Genomic DNA, 23,779 nt, shown 5'->3' with positions numbered 1-23,779 from the left:
TTTATTATGTCAAGTATTATTTCTTTAGACCATGAGATCATGCCACTCCCTAGTACCGGAAGAATACTTTGTGGGCATCAACCGTCATCTCGTAACTGGGTGATCATAAAGGTGTTTTTCAGGTATCCCAGAAGGTGCTTGTTGGGTTGTATGGATCAAGACTGGGATTTGTCACTCCTTGTGACGGAGAGATATCTCTGGGCCCTCTCGGTAATATAACATCCTAATGAGCTTGCAAGCATGCGACTAATGTGTTTAGTTGCGGGGGTATTATATTACGGAACGAATAAAGAGAACTTGCCGGTAACGAGATTAAACTAGGTATGGCGATACCGACGATCAAATCTCGGGCAAGTAATATATCGCGAGACAAAGAGAATTGGATACTGGATTAATTGAATCCTCGACATAGTGGTTCAACCGATGAGATCTTCGTGGAATATGTGGGAACTATTATGGACATCCAGGTCCCGCTATTGGTTATTGATATTTGATCATGTCCACATGTTCTCGAACCCGTAGGGTCACACACTTAACGTTTCATGTTGCTTGGGTTAGACGAGATAAATGATGATGATATCGAATTATGATTCGGAGTCTTGGATGGGATCCTAGACGCAACGAGGAGCTCCGGAATGTTCCGGAGATAAAGATTTATATATGGAAAGTTGTTTTCAGGGTTCTGGAAAGTTTGGAATATTTCCCGGTTTTGACCGGGAAGCTTCTATAAGGTTCCGGAGAGATCCGGAGGGTTCCACCTTGAGGCCCACCTATCCCTGGGCTAAATGGGCCTGTGAGGGAGCACCCTGGCCTTAATGGGCCGAGGGGCTAGCCCACAGGGCCCATGCGGCCAGGAGGAGAGTCCTGGCCGCGGGAGAGTCCTGGCCGCATGAGAGTCCTGGCCACGGGATAGTCCTGGCCGGCCACGCCTCCTCTACCCCTATATAAATAGAAGGGGGGGCAAGGGAGAGAGACACCCCAAGCTTTCAGTTGGATCTCTCTCCCCTGAGCCCTCCTCTCCTCCTCTTCTCACGCGCACGGCGTAGCCCTGCCCGTGAGAATATTCACCATAGTCATCACGCCGTCGTGCTGCCGGGATCTCGTCTACCTCTCCCTCTCGCTTGCTGGATCGAGGAAGGAGGAGACAACGTGAAGCTGAACGTGTGGATACCAAGGAGGTGCCGTCCGTTCGGCACTGAGATTGATCTCATTGAAAGTTCCACTACACCAACAACGATCTCGTGATCGTAACGCTTATCGGTCTACGAGGGTATGGTGTTCATGATCCCTCTCGTTACATACATCTAGTATATATATTCTTGGGTTTTCTTCCGCACTTCTCGTAGGAAAATTTTTGTTTCCTATGCAACGAGCCCAACACTACATACCCATCCTTGTGGGGCCGGCAAGTCCACGGTGGCTCGCACTTGTCACGGTGGCAGGCGCTAAGGCAGGTACATTAACGCCTCCCTTTTGAGCGATAGGAGAAAGGGTTATTCCAGTGAAATAGATTCGGACCGAGTTCATTCGATGAAATAGATGGGCCACGAGGTCTGTTTTGTCGAAATCGATCATCGTAGGAGGAAAGATCAGGAGAAGGCATATGGCTCGTCGTAGCCCCGTTGGTTTCCGTTTGGATCAGGAGAGGCACCACGCCATCACGGACAACGCAGGGCTGCTGAGAGAGACCTAATATAGAAATAAAAATCTAATCATCAAAACATCTCAATCTCGTCGCCGGGCCCCACTGGTGGGCCACCGATTTTCACGGAGCAAAAAACTTTTCGCTCTTTCCTTTCCTTTCAGTTCGGCCATGTTCTTGAAGCGAAAAAAGAAATCTGTGATCATTCACACGCATGTAACCATGTTGTTCTATTCTGCCAACCCCATGAGGTACGCCTACTAGCTTAATTAGTTGGCCCTTGTTCTTTTGAATTAGCCCGATGATGAGGGGTCTATTGTGCAAATTTATCAGAGGCGAGATAGATCCAGACTCGGCAAGGTTGAATAGGTCGATGATAACAGAGAATATCTAGTTGACCTGACCACGAACCCGTGCTTGGATGTCAAGGAACCACACTTTGACTAATACGAACTGATGGCTAATGTGCTGTCAAAAAAAAACTGATGGCTGCAATTCGGACTCTAATTCTTTGAACTCCGTACAAAAAGGTTCGATTAGATAGGAAAGCGTTTATACACAGAGTAAACAGAACAAAAGGAAAATTGGTACTCCGTACAAACTCGGAACATCCCACAAAGATCAGTCCTCGGGATCAGTTAAGAAGGCAAGGCTGCCCTGCTTGATCTCTACTACATGGACTAATCAAATGGCGATTATGCAGAGGCCTCAATTCTTTGATGCAAACCACTTCGGTGATTCCCAGGGGCCATGCCACGAGGAATGTGGTCATGATGTGCGGCATTATAAAGGCCAACCAACCAGTACCTATAATAAATCACTTGGAACAACTCTCGACTCCTTGCCGTTATTAACCTCCAAATCCAAGCAAAATCTTCTGACCAGATACTTGCATACTAGAGTTGTACTGCTGCTGCAGTAGTACTTCACCGTTCCTACACTACACGTACCGGAGAATCTACTGATACATATACTGAAGATGGAATCGCGTACGCACGGATCTGCTCCTCCTGCAGCAGAATCAATGCATGCTACATTTCGTGCTGAAATGCGGAAGACAAAGTACTACCAGTACCAGAGCACAGTTAAGTGAGTGCGCCGGTACATGGGAAGCTGCCACTTCGAGCCAAGACCGAACGAATTTCTGGCACACGGGAGAACGGATGTGATCTCCTTGTCAGTTGAAGCCCGGAGGAGTTCCTGGCTTATACGCAAGGAAACGAAGTTTTGTTGCTTTCCGTGGTTGGAAAGTTGGTTATTAGGCTGCTGCGGTTTTAACCAGAATTTGCCCATTCGTGAGAATAAATGACGCGTGAACACTTTTCGCTGTGTTTTGGACTTTAAAATGACGTGTCATACTCTCCCTTGTTCAGTTTATTAGGCACATTCCAAAAATCTCAAATTTAGCTCCATTTGTCCGGGATCAAGTAAATATTAATTACTTCCTCTGTTCCATAAAACAAATCACATAGTAGTTTTTTTTTTGTTCCACAAAACAACTTGTTTTTTCTCTTGGCTCCCGCACCCGGCCGATAACAGTTCATATCCATTTACTATTAATCAAGGCACAAAAACGAGAATTGTTTTGGTCTAAGTGCACAAATCTACTCATATTTTGGTGCCTGGCTACTCATATTAACGGACGATATTTTTAAAAATATATTTAATTAGCATATCATCATTGCACTGGTATGTCATTGATTTTTCATTGATATGTATCATCGAAATTTCATTAATATTGTCATCAATATGTTCATTATTCAATTGATACATCATTAAATTCTGATTTGACAAATAACTGATACAAATAAATATATCATTATTTGATTGAAATATCAATATTCTTTTATTGCAATATCATTCAAAATTAAATCCGTTCTCTTCTTTCTCCGGCCTGAATTTTGCCTACTGTCCATCCTATGAAAATAGTGACATGAATTAGAGACTCTACTATCGCTAATTGAGAACTGAACTAGGGGAGAAAGGAGAACTTACCCGTCAGGCACCCAGGAAAGAGCAGCGTCCATGGCTCCCGTCGTCGAGCTCGAGGGCTCTGGTGAAGGACCCGGAATCCTCATGGGGCAGAGCACCTTGCCACGCCGGTCTCCATTGGGGCAGGCAGGGGTAGGTGACGGCCAGCAGGGGCAGGCAACAGCGGGAGGGAGGGCGGGCAGGGCTAGTGACGGCGGGCGGGCAGGCAGCGGAGGGGCGACGACTCGACGGCAGCAGCCCTGCGCCCGAGCTAGGGATTTGCTCGGGCTCAAGCTTTGGGGAATTCACAGCGCTAGGGGAGAGAGGTAATTAGAGAACGGGGGCAAGACTGTAATTTCACGGAACTTTCCGTTTTTGGACCGGCGGTGTGTTTCAGCAAATGGCCAGAGAATTGTAATGGTACCCAGCAAATCTACGACCGGACGATGTGTTTGGGCAAAAGCCACGAAATAACGGTGTCCCCTGACCAATTTCCCGTTTAAATTTAAAAAACAATTAAAAAACCTAAATTGAAAAACTATCAGATGATTTATTCATACCCATTCGATTTGGTTTGGATGGTCCAAACTGTTCCGGAGCATGACTATGTGGGTCCTCCATGCTACCGGGCTCATCCGCCATAGTGCTAACCAGGAAATCATTTGTCACGCCACCGTAACTTTTTACTAAGATAAAAATAAACTTCTCTTTAATGCCTAGGAGTAGCTAGATTGCTGCGAACCTAGTAGCCCAGATTTATCACATCACTGTAAAAGAGTAATGTCTATTCATCATTTCGATTACGCCATCGCCCAGGGCGCCTGTACCCGTGGTCGCGAAGGAGCACCAATGCGACGGCATAAATGACAGTAGATAGATGTTCTCAAAAGAAAAACGAAGTAGATTGATGGAGTGAGAATATTGTTTGCTCAGGATTTGTTCCCCTGCTGCTTTAAATGAACGCGTGTACTATTAGCACAGGGTCACAGTGCAGAGCCCCCCGGCCTCGCTCACTCACGCTCCCGAGCGAAACTGGCACGCCGAATTTAATCGTTCCGGGCGTTGTTTTTCCTTGCTATCTCGCGCCGATCGGCGTTCGTGGGTACGGTTGGCGTTGGCGTTGGCACCACCGCCTGCCCCCTCGGCCGATCTGCCCTTCTCCACTCCACGGAGAAAAACAAATCAGCAGCTAAAGCCTATCTATATCATATCCCCAGGGAAAGGGCGGAAGCCCTTGCCTGATCAGGTCAACACACGCAGGGAATATATTAGGCCAAAATATTCTATTGTACCCATTATCTCATCCTCCCCTTTTGATGTCTGTCACCGTCCCTTCCGGCTCCATCTATGATGTACCAACCCGATCCCCGAGCTACCTTCCTTCCTCCTCACACGCCCACAAACAAGACGGCAACACTGACGTGGGCGCGTCTAGCTAGATAAGGATTTCATTTCAGAGATATCTCTGCTCTTCGTGGACACTAATGCGGCGTAATATTAGGAAACTAATGCATTTAATACCGTTGCCAGATTATCTTAGCTGCATTTGGTACGGTAACAGAATCGAAATCTTAATGCCGTTTGATTTGCGGCTAGATTCTTCTTCATGCCTGGTGTTGGTTCAGCGGCGAAATCTTAATGCAATGCAAGCTAGCCCGCTAGCGTGGCCAGGCCATCGTGTGTTAATTAACTGGGCAAAGCACGAGCAGGCACCTTTCCTGCGGGCCCACGCCCCACGCCCGCGTTAGATGACCATATGCTTCAACCAACGTGTGTGATTTCCCTTTTCACGCGAGGGCAAAAATGGCAGATTTTCCGTTCGTTGTCCCAGTTGTGACTTTGTGTCATCAGTCATCAACCGGAGTTAAGTATTGCCTGCCTGTTACGGTGTGCCAATACGTCATGACAGTTCATTAGGACTCTCAGGACCTTATTACTATTAAATGATCACAGCTACGAGGGCGTGCTTACCATTTATTCTGTGGTATGGTGAAAATATCTCAATTTGCACTTATCATTGGAGATGGGAAAGTACTGACTGCTGATATCTGCTGGATATATGCAATCGATTATGCATGGAGTGTAACTTTGGGATCATTAGGATTAATCATAGGATAAGTCATACCACGAGGTTTACAAATATCATTCCCGTGTATTAATATGGTGTGCAAAACAATTTGAAAATGTTACGAGGCATGTGCAGGTTGGGGATTTAGAGTGCTTCCACCGTCTGTATCTTGGACGTTCCCACCAAATCAACGTTGGTACGCTAAGCCGTTGAAAAATATTGTCTATACATGCAATGCAATGGAAATGCCTTCTTTAGTAAATGCAAAATGCTGCTGTGGGCTGTGGCCAGGAAGATCCGTTTCGTTGTTCTTTGACAATTTAGTCCTTGGAATAACAATTGTTCAGAGATGTTGGCTGCGGATTTCCTTTTCTGGAACACCCTCGTGATATATCCTAGCCACATTGTAAAAGAGTGGATATGCATATCTTGGACATTTCACACTTCCAATCATAATCTTTTTTTTGTAAGGGCACACATTTTTTTATTGTTAGATTGAATTCACCATGTAGAGAAAAATGGATACGTTTACATGTAAGCCTTACCAGAAGAAATTGTGCCGAGCTCACTTTGCATATAGCTTGGATATCTTGCTAAAACCTTTTTAACGAGATAAAAGTCTTTCATAGTTATACTAACAGAGGAAAAGTTTGAGTTTATTTACAAAACTGATCGGTCAAGAAAAAAAAAGTTATAGTGAAATGAAACTCGGAAGAATGGCACCCGTAGAGGACAAGCATTTGGCTTCTTCCTTATTTTTCGTAGCTAGCATAAACTACTTCATAGATTTATTTTAAAAGATCCCCCACCCCCTCAAGGAAAAGACACTAGATGTAGGATGCCGCATCATGCTAAATGGTGGGTCCTATAGCGTTTGAAGTCCCATCGGGATAAGCCTCGTAGAAGGTATGGGTGTCCTAACTAGATGTCGTATCGCCCAGACGCCCAGACAAGCGACATCTTCCATGAGGGATGGATGGCGCGCACACGTGTTGGGGTAGTGTGTGTGTGGGGTGTGTGTGTGTTGGTATTTTATTTGAAAAACACACAACTGTTTGGATTTTTCCGCGCTTTTTGTAGTATGCTTATTTCCTACATATTATGCATGCCCTTTGCTTTTCCATCAACGGAGGATCAACCATTATATCGTGATTTTCTAAAAAGGTTGAACATGTGTTTTTCTTAGAAGCATCATTTCAGTAAATCAAAATTGGCCTCCTTTATGTTGTGTGCGGGCTTTAACTTACAACGTCCCTTTGGTCTTTGGATGTGCTTGTGTACCGTATGATGTACATTGGTGAACAGAACATGGGTTCTTTCTTAAGGGGTTAAAATGCAAATGAGCTAAGGAAAAGATTCTCCAGTAGCACCAGAAATGGAGGGCTTTAAAGGTAAGCAATTTGGCTAATTATTGGAAAAAATATCCTTTTGGCAGTTCAGTTCTACTTAGTCACACCAACATGATTAACGGTGATTTTGTTTTAAAAAACCACAACAAGCAGACACAAAGACTGAAAGACACGATAGAAAAGAAGCTTTGGCCCCTATCCCTTCTTATCTTTTCCTACTTTGCACAATTCCTAATTGCTTCGTTGTGTCATTACTAAAAACTTACACCTTTTAAAACTATAGTTCTTTTGGATTCCTCCCCCAAATGCCTTTCGCCCAAAGACTCGCCCGGCCTTGGTAAATCTCCCCTTCTGGCTGCATTCCTTCCTCCATTATTTCTCCATCCCTTTCCCCTCTCCTCTCTCTCCTCTACCCTCTCTCCAAAAGACTGGATACAGAACAGAAGGAAAAGAAATAAAGAATAGGAAGAAGAAAGATAGGAGAGAACACCTACCAAGCAAGTCTTGGTTTTTCGAGTTCATGGGCTGTCGAATTGTTCCCAGGAATCCCCTCTGGGTCTGAAAAGATTCATACCAAGAAATACTTCTTGAATTTCCCCTCTCTTGCTTGCTTAAGAATTACCTATACAGAAGAACTGCTCCTTTCTTGTTTCCCTTTTGTTTTTCCGTGTTTGTTTGGCTGGAATTTTCTCGGGTTCTTCCTTGCTCACTTGAGGGGGCGAGGAGAAGAGGAGGCATGGTGAAGGAAGGTCCTTGCCGTCATTGCGGAGTCACAAGTGAGCTCCTGTTCTTGAATAAAGCAATTTTTTCCTTCCTGTTTTTGTTTTTCTTATTTTAAATCCGGTATCCCTTTGTTCCTCGCCGAGTTCTATATTTTGGGCGATGATTTCGTCGAATTATGCATCTAGGAAGTGGGTCTTAGAAGAAATCTTTCGGGTCCCTAGCGACTCGGATTCCTAATCTTGCTTGTTCTTTGTGGATTTAAGTTGGTTCGCTGTTTGGTACATATTAGCTGAAATCTGTCGAACTATCAGAAGTGCTTATGAGAGTTCCGTGCCTCTGTGTATAAGGTCAAGGTCGCAGAGCCCTCTTATATGCAAAATTCTGAACACGAGGAACCGATTACCTCATTCTCGCAGACACATTTAGACCTTTGTTTGACTATGGTGGATGTACCTGTTAGATAATTGGTGCAGATAATGAGCAATTAGGTGTAGCTCAAACTTCTATTATTATACAAGAACAAAAGAACCATCTGCTCTTGACAGCAAGCTATTTAGACTTCAAGCTGCTGCAACTACAGAAATGCTTAATTTTAGGAAGGCGATGAACCTGAATCTTTGCTGCGTTGTGTAATTCACACAGATTCATCCTCTCCTTTGCTTTAACGTGAGTGGCATTGCGCGTTAGGAGTTCTTTAGCTCTTACTGAAGCAAGCTGCTCATTGCAGTCAGGGTGATCATCTGCATTTGGTATGCCTCATTTTGTAGGGGAAATAAATAAATAGTTAGTGCTTGTACTAACCATCAAAAACAATATCTGAAATATGCAGTTTGACTATCTATATGACTAATTACTCATTTCCTCAAAGATACATTCTTGTAAACATATAGTTTCTGAGGGTTCTTCTGTGTTCCTTTCCTCAATATGACCACGTCTTGTGATACCACAGGCATGATTTTTGTACATTTCCGATAGAACACTCCTGATATAATAGACACCAAGCACCCCGCACGCATTCTTGCATATCATTTTTCTATTACACTTCTTGTTGCTTATGGGAAATACTGAACAGGCACACCACTTTGGCGAAATGGGCCAGCAGATAAGCCAGTGCTCTGCAATGCTTGCGGCTCAAGATGGAGAACAAAAGGTTCATTGGAGAATTACACACCAATGCATTCTCGGGACGATATTGATGTTGAGGAACCTAGAGTTAGCAAGCTGAAGCCACCGATGTCGAGGCTGAAAGAACAGAGGCAACTAAAGAAAAGGCCAAGTCACATCATAAAGAAGAATGAACCATTTTCTGATCAAAACTTCCGAAAGATGGGGGATGCTGATCCAAGTCGATCTAGTTCTGGATCAGCAGTATCATATTCAGAGAGTTGTGCCCCTTATGGTTCTGCAGATGCAAGTGAAATGACTGGTCAGTTATCTAGAATTGCCTAATGTGTTGCTGTTACATCAGATAGCTTTTATGTTCTTCACGTTCTTGATGGGTATTACATGGTATTAATTACATTCAATTCAAACCTACAATATAGAAGCATTGAACTTGAGGCTTGAGATCAATGGTCAGAAATTACACACTAATGTTTCTCTGCAAGGTTATACTTTACCTGAGATTTCTTGTAAACATATTTAGGTAGTTCTTGTAGCACTATACCTGCAGTGTATATAATAGTGATTGTCTATAATATAGAGCTGGTTAATCTTTCCATTGTACTTACTGAAAGCCTTAAATCAGTTGATATCAAGCTTAAATTTAGGTGAAAGGCACATTTCTGTAACGAGCAGCGCTTTAAACATCAGTTATGGTCACACTGTCTTCCTTTACCACATATTAACAAGATGAAACACAGTGAAGAGCCTCAAGAAAGTTACAGTACTACTTATGACATATTAAGCTTCAATATAGATTATAAAAGATTCCATGTGTAATGCACAACGACTTCTGTTCTTTTTTTGAACGTGTCTTTATAACAAGTGTTGTTGTTGATGGTTTTCTGATATCTTCCAAATTCAGGTTCAGCTCAATCTCATGCTTGGGAGTCACTGGTACCGTCACGAAAGAGGAGCTGTGTCACTCGCTCTAAGCCTTCACAGGTGGAAAAGCTTGTAAAGGATCTTAACTCCATAATGCATGAAGAGCAGTTCTATTGCCTTTCTGGATCCTCTGAGGAAGACCTACTTTATCATAGTGAAACTGCTGTAGGCTCCTTTGAGATTGGCTATGGAAGTGTGCTTCTTAGACATGCAAACTCAAAATCAGTGGATGGAGATTCAGAAGCAAACTCCGTTCCTGCAGATAATAAATCATACGTTACAAGTGAATCCTTATCCTATTCAGGGACTGCCTCATTTGTTGTGCATGGTGAAAGCAAGGGAGCAAGCAACTCAAATGCTTTGTCTGAGAAGCCAAAATGGTTTCCTGTCCAGATACATGATAATGCTAGAAGGTATTCTACGGGACTACGCCTTCATTAGGATAAAAAAAGTTTTGTACGGAGTATTAAGCATTGCGTTTAGCCCTCTATACAGATTTCCACATTCAATAGTAGTTAAAGAGGCTATTTTGGTTTGAATCAAACTAAAGAATTTTTTGGTCGTTATACCTCTTTTGCAGGGATAAACTTCATTATTCTAAGCCGCATACATTGGAGAATGTAGATTCAGCGTTAGTTTCAGTAGCTTTAGAGGTATGCATGCTTTATTGCATCCTCTCTCCATTTTTTACTTAGTTAATCCCTATGGGCACATTTGCCCTGGTGATTTTCTCTTCACTTTTTTTTCAAAAAGGAGGGTGTTCCCCTATTCTCTTCACTGCATATACAGTATGAACGTCTAAGCTTTCTGGTTTACATGATTAAGTGTTTTTTCTTCTCTTATTTTAGGTAAAAGACAGTAAGGAAATAGGAGAAAAAGAAAATATCAGTGCTGTGAAATGCCTTGTCAAGCCAGCCATGAAGCATCTCAAAAGACCTCATGAAAGCCAGTTGCAAAGCTGCCAGGGTCAGCATCTTAGTTCCTCTGATTCTGGCATCTGAAAAATGTGTTTCTGAATTCAATTCGTTCTTTGTCATTTTTTTAGCTTGTTGCAAGTAACATGGTGAAGCCTTCTGAATTGTTTTTAATTTGAACATGCAGAAGTAAAAGAAACCACCAGGAGTCCTAAAAGAGGTTCTGAATCTGGGGCTATGGCTCCTCAGTTCAAAGGTTCATTTTTGCCAAAATCAGGAGGAGCACTTAACTTGTTTATGCTACCCCCAGATAAATTGTCCATGCTGGCCCCTCAGTACGTCGATGATTCTGATCAAGACTTGCTGCTGGAGGTTCCTCCCAATGGACGGCACCCAGAGGCAGAACTTCTTTGCCCACTATCTCAACTGAGCTCGGTGAGCCGCAGTTCCACCTCAGAAGGCAGGGTTGCTGATGGCGATGGGCGCCTAAGGCAACCATAGTCCCAGTTCCACCAGCAACCAACCTAGGAACAGACGGTAGCGGTAGTTTCAGTTAGCATCCTGGATAATTATGGTTCCTTTATTTACCGATCACCGATGAGCGTTCTGCGGTTTGCTCATGGTTATGCCGTTGCCATCGCCCTGATTTACGTTAGCAATGCGCATCTGCCAACTTAAGGCAAAATTGTCCGTTCAGCTAACATTTGTAGTGGTGCTTTTGGATTAGGCTTGTGCTGGTTTCTGTAGCATATGGCTTTTGGAGAAATTATAACCCATCAGTTTACGGTGAAGAGATGATCTCATTATGGTGAAAATAGAAAAAAAATATTGGGGAGTTATGTGCGCATTGCAATCAGTCGCTTTTATCTTGGCTCGGTTCTTTTTTCCAGTTGAGCATGTTGGTATCTTCATTGCAAGTCCTCTTGAACAAAGCATGAATGAATGATTGACGATATCATTGATAAACGAATTGTACAGTTGTACATGAATACATGATCTTTAGGTGACCTAGCAATGTCGCCGGTAGTCACGATGACATACCTGCCTGCCTCCAGGCTCCAGGTGACATTGTCAGCACTAATCTTCCTGGGAGTATAACTTTCAAAATTTGACTACTAGTATACGTAATACAAGTATATACGTTGGCAGTATCAAATAAGAGCAAATTAGCGCTCAGTGTATTGCTTGTCATGACGTTGACCACCTCTTTCTTCTTCCACCTTTAAAAAAAGAAAAGGCAACGCATTGGGCTCTGCAACGATCCATACACACAACCATTTTCTGTAGACTAGATCAGGCTAGGACCCGTCCTGGGCTATGAGGGCTGCAGCTCCGATCCGGTCTAAAATAAACAGAGTACATGTATGAAGTTGATGGCCCAAAACTCTTTATCCTAGCAGCCAAGCACCTCTTACCCCACTCCTTGTGGTTTGGCGCCTCTTTGTGGTTTGGCGAACAACTCCTTGAAAGTTCTGCGCTTCCATTACCACTCCTGCAGCCACCTAGAAAACGGCATGCCATTGTAGCAATCACATCCCCATCTGTGGCCGGGCAACTTCCAATTTTCAACATTCCCAACGTTCAAAATAGGATCAATTGCCATGTTGATCGCAGCTGACGACTACCGCATCACATCTTTAAAAAGGCACCTAACCTTAAGATGCATCACAGTATATCCTAAACAACACTCATGAAAAAGAACAAGAGTATTCGAGCCCAAAAAAATTTAGAGCTCTCCAACAACATACCCATATTTAAGGTGAATACCAAAAAAACGTCAATATGAGTATTTTGTCCAAAAAACGTCTCTAGCAGCATATCCAAAAAAGTTGGATACACAAAAAATTAGGTACCTACACATATTTTGCCCATCGAACCCATATTTGGGTATTCTAGTCTATAGTACCCAAAAGACCCCAAAAGACCCATAATGGTGGAGGCAAGCCAATTGCCTGAAAATTCACCGCCGGATTTGGCGCCGTTGCCAGCAATGGAGCCGTCCGGCGACCTCCTCGTTGCCCACAACCCTTCCACCACCCTAGTCGGCCCCGCGTCGAGCGGCGCCCTGAAGCCGAAGGGGCAGCGGTGGCTAGGGCTAGTACTGCCGGCGACTGGTGCCCCATGGACCTCCTCTGCACTGATGGTCAATTCCTGCGACCCCTGCGTCGCCCCTCCAACGTCAGTTGCGTCAATCCGATCGCCTGCCGCCTGACGTCACGCTGCCCGCCGCCGCCTGCTCCCTCTGTTGGGCAACGCCGTTGGCTTTCCCCGCGTGAATTCGGCCACGAGCGACCGAGGGGAAGAGGAGCAAGCGGTGCACGATGGCAGGGGAGAGAAGAACAGTGTAACAATAACAAGTAGGTTTGGAAAGAATTTATGCATATGGTTATCCATATTTAGGAAAAGTCGAACAGATTTTGTCTAACCAAATTTTCTCTCTTTCCTACCCATAATGATTTTGGATATTCAAAATATGGGTATGCTATTGGAGATGCTCTGAGATGTTTGACACCTAAGTTTTTTTTATAAGAACCAGGTTTTGCAACATAGTACTCCCTCCGTCCAACAAAAGATGTCTCAAATTTATTAAAATTTAGATGTATCTAGACATAACTTAGTGTATAGATACGTTCAAATTTAGTCAAAGTTGAGACATAGACGGAGGAATACTAGGCCCACAGTTCAAGAGACAAAGCCATCATGGAATCTCCGATTGGGCCAGCCACGACGGCCCAGTAATACAAATCCGCGCGGGAAGATGCGAGGGCTGCGAACTGTGGGCCCGAAGTTCTCAGATCCGCATTCGCGAATCTCAACGCACGAGCCGGAACCCCACTTCCCCGCTCCGGTTCATCTTATCTCTTCTCACAGCTTCCCTCCGCTCCCACCCGCAAGGTCCGCTGCTACCTGCCGCCATGCTGCTCCAGCACCTCCCCCCGCCCTTCTCTACAGCCCCGGCCCGCTCCTCTCCGCGGCGGCCGTGCGGCGTCTCGGCGGTATTTTTCACGGTGCGGTGCTCCTCCTCCTCGGCCCCATCGCCGCCGCCGCCGCCGCCGTCGTCTTCGGCCGCGGCGGCTGGGCAGCAGGTGGCGAATGTGCACAGCTACGGGACGGTGGACTTCGAGCGGAGGAAGGCGCTGCGGTGGAGCAGCCTATACCGGCGCATAGCGGTGGGCCACGGCCGCCGTCCGGTGGGGCGGACGCTCGCGGACTGGGACGAGGGCGAGCGCCGCCTTGACAAGTGGGAGCTCTGCCGCGTAGCCAGGGAGCTCCGCAAGTTCCGCCGATTCAACCTCGCGCTCCAGGTAACAGTTCCTGGTAGCATTTTTCGGCGATCTGTTGAATTTTAGATTTATTGTTGTGATCCGGCGATATTGTTTTAATGTGTCTTTTCGGATTAAGCAGCTAATATTGTTAATGTCGTGTTATTGTTACTTGCATAATTACATTGACTCCAGTGTTGCATATTTTAGGAATTTGTATGTAAGTGTGTGCACCAGATACAGATAGTACTGAAATCCTCTGTGTTTGTTGGCTGAAATTTTAGTGTCAGTTATGTATGCTGCTGAGAGATAAATATTGTTTGAAAAATGAAAGTTAGGACACCAGTCTAATAACTAAGGTTGGATAGAAGTCGGAGATTTCCTAGTTCTACTTTGAGCAGATTTATGGCAGTATCATCAATAACTCATTGCTCAAGGGATGATGTAGCAAATATATAATAGAACCACAAAGATATAGGTACAAATAGACAATCCACGCGAACTTCGAGCTAAAATGGAAAGGAGCAGTAGTTCTGTTCAGTACCCTCAACAACATTGCAAATCCTTTAAAAATTTCAATGCTTGCCTTTGATAGCTATAGTTTGTGAAAGTGTTATGACTTCCTTTCTTACTGTTATATGATTTATTTTTTTCTGCCTTTTGAGACCAATTTAATAATAGTCTTATGGATTCTCATCAAGTACTTCTGTTACATGTACAGGTTTATGATTGGATGACTGAGCGCAGGGATAGATTTTCGCTCTCATCCAGTGATATGGCAATCCAGTTGGATCTAGTTGCAAAAGTACGCGGCGTTCCACATGCTGAAGAATACTTCGAGAGCCTTCCTGATCCACTGAAGGATAAAAGAACATACGGGTCTCTTCTCAATGTTTATGCTCAAGCTAGGATGAAAGAGAAAACAGAAGACACGTTTGAGCAGATGAGGAAAAAGGGATATGCATCTGACACATTACCTTTTAATGTGTTGATGAATTTTTACGTCGATGTTGAAGAGCCTCAGAAAGTGTCTGCAGTCACTGACGAGATGAAGGAAAGAAATGTCTCTTTTGATGTCTGTACTTACAACATTTGGATAAAGAGTTTTGCAGCTATGAAAGATGCTGACGGAATGGATCGAGTGTTTAACCAGATGATTGCTGATGAGTCTGTTGTTGCCAATTGGACTACTTATACCACACTTGCTAGCATGCATATTAAGCTGGGGAACTTTGAGAAGGCAGAAGTATGCCTGAAAGAAGCTGAAAAGAGAACAACAGGCCGGGATAAAAAATGTTTCCATTTTCTCATCACCCTCTATAGCTACCTTCAGAAGAAGGAAGAAGTCTACCGCATTTGGAATTGGTACAAAGCAACTTTCTCCACAATTCATAACCTGGGTTACCAGGAGGTACTGTCTGCCCTTGTTAGGCTAGGAGATATAGAGGGAGCTGAACTTCTATATGAAGAATGGGCGTCCAAAAGTTCTAGTTTTGATCCTAAGACTATGAACATTTTACTAGCATGGTATTCTAGAGAAGGTTTTGTTGTCAAGGCTGAGCAAACACTGAACAGATTTGTTGAGAAAGGTGGAAACCCAAAACCGAACACCTGGGAAATCCTTGCCTCCGCATACCTGAAGGATAATCAATTATCTGAAGCACTGTCATGTATGGAGAAAGCCGCAGCAGTTAAAAGTGCAAGTAGATGGAGACCGAGACCTAGCAATGTTGAGAGTCTTCTGGCATATTTCAAGGAGAACAATGACACAGATAGTGCAGACCGGTTAATGGGTGTCCTTACAAGTAGAGGGTGTGCTGAGAACGAAGAGTACAAGTCATTGATTAACACCTATGCTTTAGCGGGCACGTGATGATGAATGGACATCAACCAAATGATGAGTAAAAAACCCTTAAGAAGTTCAGTTACTTGCTTGTAATCTAGAATCCCACGAGAACCCCTGTGAATGATCTGTTTACCCTGAGCAATTAGACACATTCCGTCAGTTGTTTCCCTAGACAAATTGGACAACAAGGTACATAGATGATAGATCTACCTTCTTTCTGATCACGTAGTTCAGTTAGAAATTCTGAAATCATCAAGAGGAGGCCATTCACAGGGCTCCTTTGTACTTTCTGTATGTATATTGACATTACCATTGAGGAGTTAATTGTGCCTTCTCCATGGAAGAGTTCAGTTATCAGAAACATCTTTTGGCTTGTTCACGTTCTTTGGTATAAATCAGTTTTATCTCTTCCATTGCATGGCATGTTTTACATATGATCTTCGTCCGTAAGTCAAATAGACGGTGGGAATTTCACCTTCTCGGTCAATGGCAGTATTTTTGTTCTTGGGATTGAGGGCGTTGCTTCAATGCTTGCACGTTGCCCCTCTTTGACACTGTTTTAATTGCACATTGGCTCTTTGCTTCAAACCGACGTCCTTGCCTACGGCCTGCAAACTCTGAAGTGCAACTAAAGTTTTGAACCTACGTTTGCTAACCTCCTGGTCCTGGATCTCTGGCATATCTATCTCTGATTGGTACATCTGTTCTGCAGATCTTGGAGGCATGACAATTGCAGATGAACAGCCCGGAAGTTCACTGCGGAGGCGAGGACCACCTGTAGTTCATCTGCTTGCGGATTGCTCGTAACAGTGGGAATGAAAGCATGTGGAGAGTCACTGGAAGAACTGCACGAGGAATATACATGATTGCAGCCGCTTGGTGCCCTCGTTGCATCCAAGTTCAGATCAGCATTAAACTAATGGCCAGATTCGTTCAGATCAGTAGTTGATGAGCATTTAGCAAACAGTGAGCTCAAAAGGTGATATAGGGCAAATAAAGGGACCGTTGTTCGCTTTACTGAAACGTCACCGATCACTTCCTTTCTGGACGAAGCTTCACTTCAGGTTTGCAAATTGTAGTATAGTTACTGTAATTCCATCGTGTACAGTTATTGTTATTTCTGGTAATGGTCTTGTCAGTACATTATTATGCCCGTTTGTTAAGTTCGTAGAAAATCACCGCCGTTTGACCTCTGAGAAGATGTGATCGGTGATCAGCATTTTGAGCTGATTTATCTGGGAAGAGAAATAAAGCTGTGGATCTGTGATTGCCCACCCGGCAGCCAGCTTATGTGCACTTGTCATTCCTTTCGGGCACTCTTGCAACGCCACGCGCATCTCTAGAGGTTGACACGCCTGTGATTAAGCCAAGAACAAGTCAGAGGTACTGTATGAACAATCAAGCGTGCAAGTCTTGCAATAAAGAAAAGCGTTCTGGTCTATTCACTTCACCCAACTTCATGCTCAGAGGGGGGCAAACAAGTAATACGGTGCGGTACTTCCCCATAATTTATGCGATTTTGTATCATAGCTCTCTCTCCGTTTAAGACGTATAAATTTTGTTGACGTTCAAACTAAAGTCTTACCAAGTTTATAGTAAATAAAGTGTCAAATCAAGATCACTAGATTCATCATAAAATATGCTTTCATGGTGTATCAATTTGGTACAGTAGATGACACAATGTATACTGATATAAGTTTCACAAAGTTTAGAAGAATTAACGATGAATAAAATTTATATTACCTTAGTATATTTTGAAAGAAAGGAACATAGTAGAAAACTTGCAAGGATTTCACATAAATCAGTGCATAACTACATATTTTTTGTCACGATAGAATATCTCAACATTCCAAACAGCCCAAGAGATTTTTAAGGTGTTTGGATTGAGCACAAACTTGCCCTGCCAATAATTTGGCTTGCCCTTCACCCCCTCCTCCACCCAGCAATCCACATACTCCAACTAACTCTTCAACCCCGCTCGACGGCTCGAGAACTCACGCATACACAAGCACAGCAGCATCCAAAGGAAGGGGGCCGAGAAGCCATCATGGCGGAGGAGGAGGATCTAGCGACCGCCGCGGCCACGCCGCGGGTGGTCTGCGCCCTCTCCGCGCTGCTGGAGCGCGTCACGGAGCGCAACGACGCGGCGGCGCCGGGGCCGGGGGCGGAGCTGGCGGCGGCCGCGTCGGCGTTCCGGGCGACGACGAAGCCCGGGATCTCGGTGCGCGCGTACATGGCGCGCATCGCGCGGTTCGCGGGCTGCAGCCCAGCGTGCTTCGTCGTGGCCTACATCTACCTCGACCGCCTCCTAAGCCGCCGCCGCCGCGCCATCGCCGTGGACTCCTACAGCGTGCACCGCCTCCTCATCACCGCCGTGCTCGCCGCCGTCAAGTTCTTGGATGACATGTGAGTTAATTTTCGCTTGAACTGCACGCTTGTCGCTCGCAGTTTAACTTCTAGGATGACAGGCGTATGATCAAGTCGCTTAGATAAGAGAACTGGAACAAGACAGACTTGAATTCTGTAGATCAGATTACTCTTTATATAGGGATACTGAAATTCTTAGGAAGATTCAAACTAGTTTGGTCACATGGGCCTGGGCACTGATCTTTGCACATCTCCTCGAATCAAGAGGTTCAAACGGCATCCATCGGATAGACCCATGAAAGGAATTCAGAGACACCTTTCAGGACTATGGTGAAAAGATAGCTTGATTCTCGTATGAACCTTGTCCTTTTGTGCTTAACTTGGACAACCTTATCTTACTTGATTTTTAGACCGACCATTATTGCAGACTTCCTATCTTGCATCTTTTGTGCTTGTTTAAATCGCTGTCAACCAGTTATTAGTTGGGGACCTTAATTAGCTACCATGTCAACCTAACCTTGGGGATTCTGAAAGAGCAGATCAGTCTCTTCTGTTCAAGTTGATGTTAATTGTGGGTTTTTTAGAGCCATGGTAGACGCCAATTTGGTGAGTTGTATTTATAGAAGATTCTGATGAGATAAGATCGACATCTAAATCCGGAGCCCAGATCATGTAGGAAGCATTGGCAGAAAACATTCTTTAAGGAGCAAGACCCAACGACCCCTTCCCTAAATCCTAACAAGCACATGCAATCGAAAGCTGCGTCGACTATATCAAAAGAGACGAACACATTGCATCAGAGAATTTGTTAGAATGAAAAATCTCAGGCAGGGCTCATACTGATCGAGCACGCCAAGTAGAGTATTATCTGCTACTGAGGTGATGTGTGTGGTGTGGGCACAAATTATGGGTACTCCACTACTCTTTCCATCCATCCAAGTTCCAACCACATATGCATTTGGGAGGGGGGACCCAAGATTTAAGATAGAAGCGTCCTCCCTTTCAGCACCCTTTCTCTCTTTTTGGAAATTTAATTCACTGTCAAGCTGTGATTGAATGGGACACTGGCAACTTGCAGCTTGCTGATGCCCTCTAGTAGTATCCAGGTTTCCTCTGAAATAATGACCCAGTTGATTATTACTCCATGGTATCTTTATTGTTTTGAGAATCTTCATTCTTTCAAACAATCACTATGGTGCTCCCGGTTGGCCAATCGACATCCTAGAAAACGGCTTAAATTTCAAGGTAAATTGTAAAGAACTGATCTGGCGTGCCTCTCTGGCCCATCTGGTCTTTTGTCTATTGCACACAGTTTGGTTGCCTACTACCGCTATCAGCCTTGATTTCTCCCAACAAAAAAAAGACTTAATCTGACGGCTATAAACAACACCAGATCTATCTGAACCCTGACACAAAACACATTAACACACGGTGCTTTTGCTGCTGTTGCAGATGCTACAACAACGCCTACTTCGCCAAGGTCGGCGGGATCAGCTTGCCGGAGATGAACTACCTGGAGGTGGACTTCCTGTTCGGCGTCGGCTTTGACCTGAACGTGTCTCCGGAGACGTTCGGAAACTACTGCGCCATCCTCCAGTCCGAGATGCTCTGCTTGGAGCTGGAGCCCGTCCTTCCTGCCCCTGCCGCTTCAGGCAGCAGGCTGCTACATTGCTGCATATCTGAAGACGATGGCACTGACACTAGCACTAGCAGCAGTGGCGGTAGCAGTAGTAGCAGTTGTCAGCAGCAGCTGGCTGCGTAGGTGGTAGATAGAGGTGGGTTGCTTCCAAGCAAGCGTATGTACACTGTGATACTGTGTTGTTCGGTTGGGTACATGTACAGCGACATACTTCATACGTACGGCAAAAAATGCATAGGCGTCTCGAATGGTGTGTTCTGCCGCTGTTGGCCTGTTTGGCGGCGTTGGTTGTTATGGCACTGTGTGGTGGCCTGAATGTTTCGCCTCTGCAGAGGGTAGACCGATTGTGTTTTTTTCTTTTCGAGACAAAGTGTAGACCGATTGTGTATAATGGAGAACGAGTAGCGCGAGCCGGGCCCAAGAAAAAGAAATAGAGTTGAGTCAGCCCACCTATGTTGTGACCCGCTTAGAGCAACTACAGTTGTCCCCTCTAAGGCCCCTTAAATGGGCTTGGGGGCGTCGGCGCGAAAATTCCAACCCAGCCGGTCTCTCCAATTTGTTTTTTCATCCGGCACGGCTCAAAAAATCAGCCGGCGCCCCTAGGCCGAACCCAGCCCACGGGGGGACGGGGAGGGGGGGCGGGGGGTAGCCCGCCGGTTGCTACGGCCCCGTCCATTATCGCCGTGTTCACACGCCCGCCTGTTCGCATTCCGACGATATAAAAAGGGGCGACCACTGGTGGTACTCGGCGCCTCCTCTCCTCCCTCTCGCCCTAAACCCTCCCGACCGCCATGGCTTCCTGCGAGAGACATGGCGGCGCGCGACGCTCACGCTCGAGGAGGCCGAGGCCCTCCACGAGCACGAGTACCCGGCACTGCCCGACTGCCGGCTACCGGCGCATTGGACCTTGAACATTGGCGGCATCCCGACGCCGCCGGTGCCAACGGGCCGTGCCCGGACAACCACCGTCAACGCCCACTGGTGGCACGAGCTGACGACGGAGGAGCGCGAGGACCCGGGGCAAACTGGGCGCCGTTCTTCGCCGACCGGCACGCCATCGACATAGCCCGCTGTCGGGCCGCTTCAACATCGATGGCCGGCGCCAGTTTTGGCGCGGGCGCTCTGTGGCGGCGGTGCTCGCCCGCATCACCGTCGGCGATCACCCATGGCTGGTGACACCGGCACTGATACAGCGGGCCAACCAACTCCCCCGGCTCCGGCGCTGCGCATCAAGGAGGAGCCGGGGTCGTCTTCTCGCCGACGGGGGCCGGAGCCGCCTCGCGGACATCTCCGCCTTGTCCGGACAAAGCCAAAGCCGGAGTGGGCGCCGGCCAGATTACTAGCGCTTGGTGCCAGGACGGCGACCCCCGAGGACTTCCCGAGGCAGCGGGCGGCGGTGCGCGCCAGCCAACGCGAGGCTTAGGAGGCAAAACGCCTCGGCCTCGCCATGACGGATGCCGAGGCCGAGGCGTGGAGCGCCAAGGAGGCGGCGAGGGAGGAGGCCGAGAAGAAGAAGGCGGGGAAGAGGCCGGCGCCGGAGGTGAAGGTGGAGCCGATAAACATCGACTCCGACGACTCCGATGAGGCCTAACTCACCTACTTCAGCGACCTCGACTAGGCGGCCATTTGTTTAGAATTATGTAACAAAAAAATTTATGTTTAATTAAATTTCATCGAGTTTTGTTAAATTTCACGTACTTCATTTAAATTTCACCGAATTTAGCTAAATTTTGGCGAAATTCAATTTTTGGGGGAGTTGGTATTGGGGGGTGCGGCTGGATCACGACGGAACCCTAAAAAAACGGGGGGCGCCAAATGGGGGGCGCGGCTAGAGATGCTCTTGGCAATGAAATTTTGGATTTTGCTATTCCCTGGCATACGTCTCACATGTTACGGACTTCGCGCGGCGGCTAGAGGTGGGAGCAGAGGCGACCAACATCGAGCTGGTTTCCGACACGGAAGGGAAGACATCCTCGGCGGCGGAAGAAGCGGCGACAATGCGTTGGACGGTGCGTTAAGTTCTGGAGAGGGAACAACTTGGGAGCCAGATGTGTTTGGCCGCTGCTCCCGTCGTCCCTCCAAATCTCTAACTTGTGAGCTGAGCAAATATTTGAGCAGCCGGGATGGAATCGATAGAGGTAGGCATAGGGCCGGCGATGGAAAAGTGGACTAGGTGAAACGGGTCCGGAATGTAAACGGGTCGGGTCTGAAACAGGAAAGGAGAAAACGGCTTAGCAAGATAACATGACTTGCCACGTCACTCCGAATAGTCGGCCAAGATGTCCGAAACGGATCAATATTTTAAATGTGTAAAACATGTCGCATGTATGTACAAACAGGAGGTAGAATGTGGCAAAGATTTTTGAAATGGGATAAACACCGTCACTGATTACCAAACATGGGGTAAAAAGTGAAATTCACTATTTCTTTTTCACCACTGTGCGATTGCATCACACACTGAGAGGTCTACAACAAATCGCAAGGATCGTGAGGAAATCCTCACCAACCAACACGATCAATTTTTTTTTGCATCCACTCTATTTTGTGTCAACCTCAGTCTAGCAATTGATGTTTCATTTATATTTTTTACAACACTTTGCAACTGTTGTTTAGAGTTTTTTTTTCAACTGGGGCTACCGTTGTTTAGTCTTGGAGGACATAACTAATTGTCTAGTCTTGCAGTCTTTTTCAACCGTGAAACATTCTCATTATGTGTTTCTCTTTTCTTTGCTTGCAAGCATGTCGCTTAAGAAGCATTTCTATTTCAAAAAACAAAAGGACGCAACTAGTAGATCAATTAATCAAATCTCATAAAGAGGACGTGCATTTTTAGGAATGATAATATTGAGAATCTTGATCAACGAGATGTCAATAGTGTTGAAGGATAGTGATGAGAGTGAGAACGCAACTAGAAAAATAATGATACCAAATTGCCAATGAGAATTCTAGAAATTTGAGTGACCATGAGAAACCTGGATAGATGGTGTTTATATCTTTACTAATTTTGCCTATTTATACATGGAATCAATCTTTTCTAGGCTACAACCACTAGACATAATCATGAAGTTGGCCTTATGCCCTTCAAACTCCGTCATTGACGTTTGGTTGTTTCAGTATGACGCTCATGGTCATTGGGCATTGCCTGTTGTCTCCTTCTAGTGGCGGAGCCATGATTCAATCAAGCACCAACCAAACCAGTTGTATATACTAAAACACAAAGCAAAAGAAGCTCCACGTCCTAGGCTATGGCCCTTGTTCCTGGGCCTGGCTCCGCCGCTGTTTCCATCCACTCCCAACTTTAAGAAGTTAAAGATGCATGTCACCCGTACAACGCAATGCATCTACACGAGGGAATGGTTGCAAAAAATACCTTGTGTGAAGACGTGTAGAGTTGAGCAACCTATTTGCAAAACGTATCAACACACAAATCAGACATAAATTAACCGTTAAATACTTTCACCCCAAACACGTCCTACTTAGCAGCCATCATTCAAAACGTCCTACAAACTCTTTGCCAGCTCACAATGTGTTCAATATTTGATGGCTCCTCTACCTTTTTCTGGTAGGATAGATGGCTTCTCAGTGAACCATACTATCAATAGTTTTCCCTGCCATATACTCCCACCACACAAAACCCCAAGCCTTCGTCCTAGAAATACTACAAGATGGTCTGCAAACAAGCCTGCATAACTGACTAACTAATACGGCCAAGGCCGAGTTGCTTGCTTTATGTGATCTCTCTTCTTCAGTACTTGATATCGTCTGGCACACTGCGGTCCCGTCACGTGGCTTCTGTGCTAGGGCTAACCTTTAGCGTAAAAGCATCTTACAAGACTCTTCCTGCCCCCGCTGCCCATGCCTGATCGAGGATGCCGACCACCTGTTCTTCCGCTGCGCGACCTTAGCCAGGAGTGGATTTCGAAAACAAAATAGAACGTGGCGAAATTATTT

At 45.6% G+C, this 23,779-nt stretch overlaps 2 protein-coding genes across 2 annotated transcripts; both read left to right on the top strand.

Moving 5' to 3' along the window:
• The first annotated feature begins 7,372 nt into the window (after positions 1-7,372).
• LOC100829762 lies at positions 7,373-16,201 on the top strand. The gene is made up of 8 exons (XM_010228916.3): positions 7,373-7,806; positions 8,826-9,179; positions 9,780-10,212; positions 10,380-10,452; positions 10,648-10,765; positions 10,901-11,213; positions 13,538-14,018; positions 14,698-16,201. Exons 1-8 carry the CDS (start codon positions 7,767-7,769, stop codon positions 15,847-15,849), a joined length of 2,964 nt encoding a protein of 987 aa, XP_010227218.1. The 5' UTR covers positions 7,373-7,766; the 3' UTR covers positions 15,850-16,201.
• A 1,118-nt stretch (positions 16,202-17,319) lies between these two features.
• LOC100829155 (cyclin-P4-1) lies at positions 17,320-20,238 on the top strand. The gene is made up of 2 exons (XM_024455632.1): positions 17,320-18,228; positions 19,642-20,238. The coding sequence occupies exons 1-2, from the start codon at positions 17,870-17,872 to the stop codon at positions 19,949-19,951; spliced, it is 669 nt and encodes a 222-aa protein (XP_024311400.1). The 5' UTR covers positions 17,320-17,869; the 3' UTR covers positions 19,952-20,238.
• Positions 20,239-23,779: the final 3,541 nt, after the last annotated feature.

Source organism: Brachypodium distachyon, chromosome 5, assembly GCF_000005505.3.
Source record: "Brachypodium distachyon strain Bd21 chromosome 5, Brachypodium_distachyon_v3.0, whole genome shotgun sequence".
Lineage (NCBI taxonomy): Eukaryota > Viridiplantae > Streptophyta > Magnoliopsida > Poales > Poaceae > Brachypodium > Brachypodium distachyon.
The sequence above is the reverse complement of the archived record's forward strand: the minus strand, read 5'-3'. Positions and strand labels throughout refer to the sequence as shown.

What these genes read in the sequence shown, in the direction of transcription:
- LOC100829762 (XM_010228916.3), top strand. Translation starts at nt 7,767, where the DNA reads ATGGTGAAGGAAGGTCCTTGCCGTCATTGCGGAGTCACAA. An exon ending in AGATGCAAGTGAAATGACTG is followed by an intron (nt 9,180 to 9,779) that starts GTCAGTTATCTA and finishes TTCCAAATTCAG; the next exon opens with GTTCAGCTCAATCTCATGCT. An exon ending in GATTCAACCTCGCGCTCCAG is followed by an intron (nt 14,019 to 14,697) that starts GTAACAGTTCCT and finishes TTACATGTACAG; the next exon opens with GTTTATGATTGGATGACTGA.
- LOC100829155 (XM_024455632.1), top strand. Translation starts at nt 17,870, where the DNA reads ATGGCGGAGGAGGAGGATCTAGCGACCGCCGCGGCCACGCCGCGGGTG. An exon ending in GTCAAGTTCTTGGATGACAT is followed by an intron (nt 18,229 to 19,641) that starts GTGAGTTAATTT and finishes CTGCTGTTGCAG; the next exon opens with ATGCTACAACAACGCCTACT.